Genomic DNA, 10,521 nt, shown 5'->3' with positions numbered 1-10,521 from the left:
GCTGCCCGGGAGCGCCCGTCACATTGTCCAGGCGGCCGCTGGGTCAGCAATCCCATTTCAGGGGAAATCTCCCTGCTGCTGCTGCTGCAAATGTGGCAGATGAAAAGCACAATGGTGTTTACAGGGACAGCGGGACGGGGATTCAGTACAACGTACATGTGTTAAAATACCAGAGGTGTTTTCTACACTGACACCCAGATGATTTCCTACCCTTATACCCGCAGGTATCGAGACATGTTACAAATGCATTGGCCGCCCAACACCCATGCTTGCTCCAGACAGAGTCTCCTAGAGCAAGACGTTACCTAAAGTTACCAAAACTCAAAGTTTTGAGGAGCCAGCAGGGCCACGGCCAAGCCGAGCCAGCCTTTTGCTGCCACAGAGCCTCGAATGCTCCCTCAGGCCTGCTGCAGCTTCTGGATTTCTCTGCGCTTTGGCTACACCGCCCAACCAAGGCACATTGCACCAAGCCCAGCAGATTTTAACTAGGGACAAGCCCCCTCATGCCTACCCCTGCTCAGCCGGTTTAATGTCACATTATCAACTGCACCTGGTCTGTTCAACAAGAAACCATTTCACTCGGCCTGCATAACACAGTGACAAAGCGAGGCAACTGTGGGCCGAAAGAAAAGGGCAAAACAATCCCGGAGACTTATTGCAGGGGACGGGGGACTTTTCCCCTGCTCTTCTTTTCATGTCACTGCTCTTTAGCCATCAGGCAGGTAGTTTCATGGAATCACAGAACCATAGAATCGTTTAGGTTGGAAAAGACCTTTAAGATCATCAAGTCCAACTGTTAACCTAACCCTGCCATCCCACCACTAAACCATGGCCCTAAACACATGTATAGGTACGTAAGTAGGATGTGTGCACGGTACAGCGGGACGCTTCACTATACGATGTTTGGTATAGCTTTGTCTACCTACACACAGGATTGCTTCGCAACCAGGACTTGTTCACTTGTTCCAGTGGAGGGTTACCGTGTGCGCGTCTTAGCAGGCATGCCTGCAATGTGCTGATGTTGGGCATTGCCCTAATGCGGTGTAGGTTTATACAGGGGCAGCGGTGAGTCTTTGGCGAGATGGAATACAATCAGAAATCCCTGTCTTCCGTGGGTGCCTAATCCTGGCTTGCCGGGTTTGCGACTGGAGTTTGTTTCGCTTGTTTTTTAACTCTGAGAACTGCGAGACTGCCTACAGTCAGGTCACCATTTCCCAGCTGCGTGAAGCCTGGGAATAGCACAGCATCTCACAGCTTTGCAAATATTTTTGGCTAGTTTCTAGGCATTCTGCATTTAGATTACCAAGCAAACTGTGCTGGCTAAATGAGAGGAATCCTTCAGTATTTCTTACACAACGTTTTCAGTGTATTTGCTCTGTGTTAAATAAAATAAAATTAAAAAATCTGCCTTGCAAAAGCAATACCGTGTACAGAAAACAAATGCAAAAGTATGGCCCTTTTTGCAAAGAACTGAATTTAGTTCTCTGTCATCTTGTTCTCTCTTTCCACCTCCCTGTTGAAATAGAAGATGAAGGTCCTCATGGGATTGCTTTTGCTCTTGGCAAGACTCTCAGGAAGTTTTTACTCTCTAATCAAGCAGTGATTTCCAGGAGGCCGTTTATTATTTGATCATGAGGCTTGCAGATATCATCTTGCATGGTGTTTATCCCACGGTGAAAAGATATATTCCTGAAGTGCCCATCCACATCCACGCACAGCCACATCTTCCTGCCTGCCCCAGTCACCTTGTAGGGAAGCGGTGCATTACTCTCTGATTCTAAGCGGAAAATTGAGTATCTAGGAAAGCCCCTAGAACACTACAATTTTCTAATTTTAGGAAGCTTGTGGCCCATATTCAGGTTTGTGCCTCAGCACAGTAGAAGTGTACGTGTGGGACAGGGAGAAAGGAGGGACGACAGTGCCTCTGTGGCCCCCCAGTCCTGGTGGGAGCCACGTCTTGGTCGGGTTCCAGCCATCATTTAGTAAATCTGTCAGGCTGCTCTGACTAACCGCAGCCACTGGGACACTGCTCGCAGGTGGGAACTGCTGGACCAGATGTGCCGCTGCTATAATTCCCTTTTCTGGTACCAGCCGTGGCTCACCTTGAACAAGGCATGTGGTTAATGATGCTACACTAACCCTGTCCAGCTCGAGCTTCCCTTTCACACAACCCAGCGATAGACCTGAGCAGCCAGCTGGAGCAGGGGCCAAACTGCCTGCTGCCTCACAGCATGCTCCTGATGAAGTGAGGAGTGAAGGCAGAACATCATCCACAAGGGCTGATGGCCAGAGCTGGGGAGAGGACGGTCGAGACCTCAAAGGCCATTTCACTTGCTGAACCAGATAAAAAAAGGCAGTTTGAGAAGTAAAACTGAAAATTGGCCCCATGGTAACAGTTCTGGGTTACTCAAAGAGACAGCATCGATTTAGGCAAAGTCATTCCATGTTCCATGTGAGCCTCTCCTTGTAACAACCTATTTTTAATCCATCATTTAAGCTTCGTTCACCCCTACTATTCCCCTAACACTATTACAACCTGCGATCTAGCACTCAACTGGGTAGGACTGAAATGCGATTTTGCTCTGAAACACTGCATTTTCATTCCTAAGGGGAGGAAGGAAAGTCTCAGGAAGTAGAGGAGGGTGTGAGGAAACGTGATTCAGTGGCACTAGCAGCCTAACCACACAAGAAAGATAAAACAGCGGGGAAGTGGAAACGTGGCCAAAGCCACAGCACTCAGTTGGTGGGAGTCCCCAGTCACCAGATCTCAAGGTTTCTGATAAATTCAAGTGACGTTTCTGTTCCTTTGAAGGGAACACTCTATGTGCCTTCTTCTGAGGCTCTTTGCTCTGCAGGAAATAATTCAGGACTCACTGGGCCGGAGTGGACCAGCTATGTGTCCGATGTGTAGTGTGGTTAGGACAGTTATGCAGGAAAAATGGTCACTGTGGTCCTTGCTGCTGTAAAACAGTTTTGGAGCTCAAACTGGAACTTCACTCTCCCGTTTAAATCTGAAGGAGGTAACAAAAAAACTCACGGGGCAACATTACTACCCCAACAGGTTTGCCCATGTCTTGCGTGGCCCTGGATCCCGCGGGTGCATCAGGTTTTTTTATCACCCTACTGGAGCCCAGCTCCCCGGCTCTCCCGCTGCTGGGTTGGCAGACGCCAGTTGGGTTTAACTGGAAAGGGGACTCTGAAGGGCTCATTCCAGTCGGTGCTCAGGCAGTGCTAGAGTCATGCAAAGGATACAGCTTCTGGCAACGGAGCTGGTCCCGTCTGGTTTGTGTTCTACCTCGGCAGCCTAAAGGAAAGGAGCGACTGAAGTCATTTGACAGTAAGAGAAGGGACGGTCACCGAGCAGCAACGCTCACAGCCAGGCTGAGCGATGTCACGTAGGATGCAGGATGCTGTACCCAACACATGCTGCCTGCACCAAAACCAGCCAATATTCTTCCAGACCGAGTCTATTTAGCAGCAGATTGTAAATGACAGTGAAGAAAAGAGTCTGTCTGACAGGTATTTTGCTTAGAAATACCTTTATTTTATAAAGCCACAATTTGTTCTGTAAAGTTTTACCACACTATAAAAAAGGGGTTGACAATTCTGAGGGAGAAAAGAAAAGCTGAAAACATTTCTTGTAATTCAGGGTTACACAAAGGTTATATTTATAATATATATATTTATTTATAATCTGGAGACAGTAGAGATGAAACTGCAATACGGGGGCAGCCGTGGGGTCATATTTCAGAGACTTGCTCGTGTCCTACAAATAGCGTTTCTTGACAGAAGGGGTTCACAAGGACCATCCCGCTGTCGCGGTAGTCGCCGTTGGCAGGGGAGCGCGGCTCGGAGAGGTGGTCCTGGGAGAAAGACAGAGAAGCAGGGTGAGCACTTCCCACCCCTCACTCCCTGTGAGCATGCAGGGCACCCCGCTGCCCTGTGCAAACGCAGGTGAGAAATGGACAGGGTTTTTTTTTTCTTTTTATTGCTGCTTCTGATCCTCCAAAAGTGCCTGAAGTTTGGGGGCCCTGGATCCTGGAGAGCTAAGTTTGATGAGGTCGTTTTGCCCTTCCTCAGGCAGTAGCAGCCATTAAGTAAAGGGCTCCTCTGACAGTCAGGCTGATTCTTTCTCAGTCTGGGGACCCAGAAGTCAGATGCACCAAACTCCAGGTTTCTTAGCAGAATATGAACTTTCACATTCTTTTTTTTTTTTTTTTTCATGACACATTGCCACAGTTTCCTGCCTATCAGCTGGCCTTGACTCCTCAAAGATTCGTTTTCAGCTTTTTTTTAAGGTCAGAAACCCACATATATGGTTCCAAGCTACCCGAGCATGCCCCAGTTCAGTCGTGTTCTGATCTGGTTTAAATAACTCAGATGACAGCTTTCAGAGATCACCCTGTATGTGAATAGGCCTATCATTCAGTTCTTGGTAAGTCTGGACCAGGTCCTGTCTTAGCTCGAGCTATGTGATTGCCAGCAAAGTGGGGTTAATGAAGGAACTGTGAGTGCTTGTCTGGTCACGTCTCAGAGGTTCCTTTCTAAACACTTTTTTTTTTTTTTTTTTTAATTTAATGAGATGCGTTAGTCAGCTAGCTGATGTGAAGGTCACTTTAGCATAAACCCAAACTCTCCACTCTTTCTAGGTTTTAAATACCTTTGAACTAAGCTAAATTATTCTTCTCTATCTCTGAGGCCAGGGAATGCATTTCTATGAGTAGCATCACCTGCCCCTATATGAATAATCCCACTGAACCAGTCAGATCCCTTAAGTAAAGGCCGATGAGTATACACCACCACTGCATGCTGTCATGTATTGATGTTCTGCTGATTGCTTATATACAGGGAACACTCCCTGGAATTTGAGAAGCTGTAGGCAGCTCCCGAGACATAAATGCACAGAATTTCTTTGCATTGTTAATGCCCACTACCCCCCTTTATCTGATGCTGTGTGGGACACAGCACGACAGGCAGATTAGAATGGACCGACTGTCAGTAACAAGCCAGCCCAAACTGCACTCCTAAGCAGTCATGGTACGGCTAGATATTGGCTGTAGGCTCTAAAGGAGGAGAAACCTGGGAACAAATTCACCTAGAGGTGGTTAACTCCCGTGACCACACAGCAATACGGAACATATCTGCAATGGCTGGGAAAAGGATGGCAATCCAATTTTGGTGACATATTTATTCCATCTTATACACATGTAGGGGTGAGTCCTTCTCAAAAAGGTGTTTCCCTGACTATGCATAAGGATTTAAAGGCTTTATTAATACGACTCCCTCTCCCCTTCGCCCAGCATGGCTTCAGTTACAGTTCTCAGACACCAGTTCTGCAAGTGAGGTACCTCTGAAGTCTCCAGGGACTGGATCTCTCTTGGTAACTCTACTGCATGCCTGTTGAAGTAGTCCATGGTAATAGCATTATTCCAATAGCTCAGATTGTTTTCCGGGTTAGATGTCTTTTTCTTCCTCCTCATGCAGCAGACTGTCAGCAAAACTGCTGTCAATAGAAACATGTCAAAAAAATCAGTTATTTCCTTTCAGTAAGGACTCATCAATATCACGGATTTGTTTTTTACGTTACTTAAGGAGAGAGCTGGTGACCTTCATTCATACCATTCACTCTCAGCCAGGTCTAGCTCTTTCCTAACAAACCCCACACAATTAAGTCAAAATCTGGGCTGAGCAGATGAGGCTTTGGGCTTGGCAGGGTATGCAGTTTTTACTTTCTTTTTAATGTCAGTTTACAAGATGTGGCTGCGTGGCTAATGAAAAGCTTTGGTGTTGTAACTGATGGCATTTTCATACCCTAGCAGGGATTTATAGACCGTCTAGGACAGAGGACACTCCCCAGGGACTGAGAAAGATGCCTCCGCGCAGATCTTCTCTGCTTCTAGCATGTTCAGACACTGCAGCAATGAGCACATTAGCAAACAGGCAGTGGGAGACACTTGTCCTAGACTCAAATACCAAATTCACAGGCTGGTAGTTGCACGTCTTCAATACCAAAAGCTTCTGCCCTGGACTGCCACTGATCCCTGCCTCTGTCACCTGCCATTCATAACTTGGATTTTGGGTATTTTGTGACCGTGCTCCAAAACATCACCAACCAGCCAGGGGAACAGATGGGGTTTTCCTGTCTGTCTCCATCAGCTGTATCAGAATGTGGGATCTACTGATAAGCGTAATCCGCTCCCCACACTTGCCTGGGCATTGGCAGTGCCTAAGCCTGCCTTTTTTTTCTTATCTGTGGACCGCACTTAAGCTTCTGCAATCTGAAATATTTGAGCTTAAAGCAGAGCAATTAGGCAAGACTAAGTGGCCAGCAAGTGAAACTTGTTGATACAATTCTCTGGTCTCAAGGCCAGAGGCACCTGCCGACCGCAGAGATGCCAGGATAACGTTCCCCCGGTGGGCTGGCGTAACACAAAGCTGGTGGATCATTATTTTCTGGAATTGCCTTTGGTTTAGTGATCTCTGTTGCAATTCAGACAGGTCATCTTGGCAATTTTACAAAAGCCAGGCAAACCCATGGTAACGAACTTACTGCTCCCACTGGTCCTTGCTCAGGCAGAGGCTGAGACGCGTATGAGGGTTTGTTCAGAGGAGCAATGCATAAGCCCTGTGCACTTACCTTATACCTGTGGAATTAATTGACCAGTTGTGCTTGTAATCTACCTGATTTATACAGACAGACGGGTAGCTGGATGTGTACTTACTTTGATTTGTACCTGTGAAATGGGGAATGCCCTGCCGTAAATTCACTCCATTATTTCTAATCCCCTCGTGGTAGAAAAGAAGAGAGAAAATATTCATGAAGCAGAATAATGTATTATTTTCTCAGCTACAGCCAAAATTATTTATTAGAATTATAGCCCAGAGGGAAGAAAAGACTGCAGAGAGGTCAAAGCTGCTTTGTATGTTTTGACAAACATTGCAGCTACCCATATGCCGTGAGTCTAATTTCTTATCCCATCTACTCACACAAAATGGCAATACAAAAGTGCAAGGCTAGAGCTCTATTTAAAACAAAAGAATAAGCTACTAAGAAAAAAAAAATTAATGGGTTTGAGTTCAGGCAGTTCATGTCTCATTCAAAGGGAAAGGTGAGCTTACGCTATAAATCTTTTTCCGGAACTAATGGAAAAATCTCCTGCGCTGTTCCTGCATTTTTCGGAAAAGCAGGTCATCATCAAACTTACTATTATCTTTGACTTATATTGCTTCAGTCTTTCCATCACCGACAATTTCATTTGCTGACAGCCCGACAGTGCAACTCCTGCCGCTGTGCACCCCGGGGAAATGCCCGTCCTCCCTGAAGGGCTGCATCTTTGCTCCCTACTTGGCTGCTACCCTCTCCGTGTCCCAGCCCAGCCTGCAGGCCCATTAAGATTAGAAAGTGAAGCAGGACCCACATTTAGTCCTCCCCGCTGCTGGCGAGAGCCAACAGGCCTTGGAGTTTTTCGGCACTCCAGCAACGCGTGCTCCCTAAGGCACAGAGCGTTTTCGAAGGTGGCCGAGGAATATGCGAGCCCCAGTAAAGCTGACTCTATCGCTGCGCAAATATTTTGAAAGCCTGAGGTTTTGCAGCCTATTAAATGTTGTGGCTGCTGACAGAGAAGTATCGGATTTGGGGTTTGGGGGCTGGAAAGCCAGTGACACTGAGTTGAGAGAGATCCCTGCTTCTTCCAGCAGGAAATGGCCTTGCCACGTGCAGATATAGTTGCTATACAGCAATAAGGCTCTCTCCCTTAATCACGCTCTTGGCCTCCAACCTTAGTGCACACACAAGCAAACGGATAGAAGACCATGGAAAATGGGTTCCTGAGCTTCCTCAAATATAAAATATTTTAGCAGAAGGCTGTCTACCTAAGCTGCCCCAATTCAAAGCAGAGGAGACCTGATTTAAGAGGGACAGAGGGGACAGCACAGCAGGGCTGGAATGGAGCTATTCCCTCTTCATCTTAACTATCATATTCGTATTAACATTCATAGCTAACGTTCATATTAACTATCCTTTTGAGGCACATTTTAGTGATATCAATGTAGCTAACATAGGACCGCTCACTTCCAGAACAATACTAGGAACAGGGTACAGCTTTACTGATACTCTTCGATATCTACTTGCTCCCATAATTAGAATTATGTGTATTACAGAAAAACCTCATTCCAGACAGACAGCTGCAATGGCCAGCGAGGACATATTAAGTGGATGAAATACATAGAGGGCAGGGATGGCTTGGAAGGGAGAAATGACAATAGTAACAACAACAGAGCTGAAGAGAGAAACAGTAGCTGCAATCCCCCACTTATGTGTCCTGGTGTATTATGTGATGCTCCCATAAGGACAAGAAAGTGGGGTTGTTCAGCGCTGCCATCCATATGTCACGCCTGTGACAGAGAGGGCCAGCCCTCTGGGCAGAAGAAGGGATAACTCTTCTCTGGTTTTCACTCACTCACCTGGATGCTTTCTGGGAGTCAGAAAAGCCAAAGAGACTTTTCCCTTTGCCTGCTCCACGTGAAAGTCAATAGCAAGTGCCATGAGAAGGACACATGGGCGTTCTCCCTGTGTCAGCCTGGAGGTCCCCGTACAGAGATTATGATACATGCTAGGAAGTATCAGTATCTCTGCAATTTTGTGGACACTGGAGGTTCGGGGAGTTCAGAAGCATTTCTATCCCATATCCCTTCGCCTGCTGCTTGTCTGGAGGGAGAAAAGTCAACCCACATAGAATCATAGAATCATAGAATCATAGAATGTTTAGGGTTGGAAGGGACCACTAGTGGTCATCTAGTCATGTTCAGGGGCTGAGAGCTGCTGACAAGTCCCAGCTCTGACGCTGGCCATTCTGGCCCTAAGGCAAATTATGTCTGCTCTGTCTGTCCCCCCACCCATGAAACAGGACATAATACATCCCACAAATGGGAGAAACGAGATTCTGGCAGATTTACAGGTTTCTAGGCTGGTGGGAACATGTCCATCATCTACTCTCACCTGCACACCAGGAGATTTCCACCTGTTAAATTAACCACAAGCTGTGCTTAAGGTACAGCACATCTAACAGGGAAATGGACATGGAGTGACCATGCATCCCATTCCCACAAAGTTTGTTTCAATACTTAATTTCCATTGTGGGGACATGTTTACATTCCCCTTGTTGCCTAAATACCTCCAGCTTTATCTGCCACTTCCTCAGCCTCTTTTGCCTTTTTCATTAAAAGCTTTTACTATGCTATCAGAAATGCCCCCCACGTACGTGGGCTTCAGCCTCTTCCTGGACTACATGATGACACAAGCAGAGTTATGTTGCATTTCTCAGCTCTTAAATCATTCGCATGGCTCTTTTCTAATCTTCCGACCACCTGGATTACACAACATATTGGTCTCATAAACGCAGTGTAATGAGATCATACCAACTCTCTGAAGTTTCCTGATAGTCTTCTGTCTTTTCTTTCAACTCACTTGCTTAAATATTTTACCAATCTTATATAGCTTCTTACCCCCTTCCCCCACTACCCAGCTCCCACATAAAAAATGATGTTAACAGACATGAACATGGCAAGCGCTTGTAGGTCAGGAGATACTCAGCCTGAAGGACGTTAACTGACTTCTCCCTAGGCCTGAAGATCATAATATAGACTAAATTTCTACAGAACCCTTGCCTCAGTGACTAAAATAGTGTTTTTTCCATATTTCTTTCAATTTCCCTCATTTACTGTGGCCGTCTATAGTAGTACAGCCTTAGCTGTAAGACAGGTATCACGATGGGTTTGGTTATTGGCCACAGCTGCTTAACATCTGGAGGCAGGAGGCTCTTCTCCAGCTCAGCCCGAGCTCACACCTGGGGATTAGACTCACGGCTTGGGATCTCTCTCGCCTCAGACCAGGAAGCAAACATTCATAGGTTTTGCGATGGAGAAAGTGGGTGAGATAATTTTGGAATGCGTCCCAGTGCGTGAAATTCGAGCTAAGTGGGGTTAGGTCCAAGGCAATTCTTCATATATTCTTTGAGTTCTGCTGATGCCTGCATTTGGAGGCTCAGCCTTCCTCTCGCGTTTTCCTGCATCAGCAGAACTGACCGAATGAATTGACTTCTGTGCATCTGATTTGCAAGTTTCTGTTCTTCCACGGTTTATCGCGTCATTCTGTAATTACAGAGATGTAAGTCCTGGGAGCTCAAGGACTGGGATGGTGGGTTTTAAAGTGAGTTCATATTGTGTCTTGTTCTGCATTGCAGAGACGGGCATCCACAGACATACAAGTGCACGTGCACAAAAATGTTCAAGGCTGCCTGAAGGACACCGCAAAAACAACTCAAACTGTCACATGCAGAAAATACTGATATCGGTGTTATATATGACTTTGCTTTTCTGGGAATGCAGTGATACATAATCCTTCATTTTCACAGCCCTCAAATGTCATTAGCAACTTTACCCCCATTATTTATACCACGAAACTGAGGTACCAAAAGGTGAAATGATTTCCCCAGCTTCAAGCAGCAGACTCGCGCATTCCTG

At 46.3% G+C, this 10,521-nt stretch overlaps 1 protein-coding gene across 1 annotated transcript in view; it reads right to left on the bottom strand.

Moving 5' to 3' along the window:
- Window positions 1–10,521, bottom strand: part of BFSP2 (beaded filament structural protein 2) — a 30,919-nt gene that overhangs the window by 19,449 nt on the left and 949 nt on the right. Inside the window, exon 2 of the mRNA XM_035895713.1 lies at window positions 6,008–6,054. Within this exon, the coding sequence (XP_035751606.1) occupies window positions 6,008–6,054 (47 nt within the window). The remainder of the gene's footprint in view (window positions 1–6,007; window positions 6,055–10,521) is intronic.

The sequence above is a fragment of the Egretta garzetta genome, unplaced genomic scaffold (genome assembly GCF_000687185.1).
Source record: "Egretta garzetta isolate BGI_Z169 unplaced genomic scaffold, ASM68718v1 scaffold96, whole genome shotgun sequence".
Lineage (NCBI taxonomy): Eukaryota > Metazoa > Chordata > Aves > Pelecaniformes > Ardeidae > Egretta > Egretta garzetta.
The sequence above is the reverse complement of the archived record's forward strand: the minus strand, read 5'-3'. Positions and strand labels throughout refer to the sequence as shown.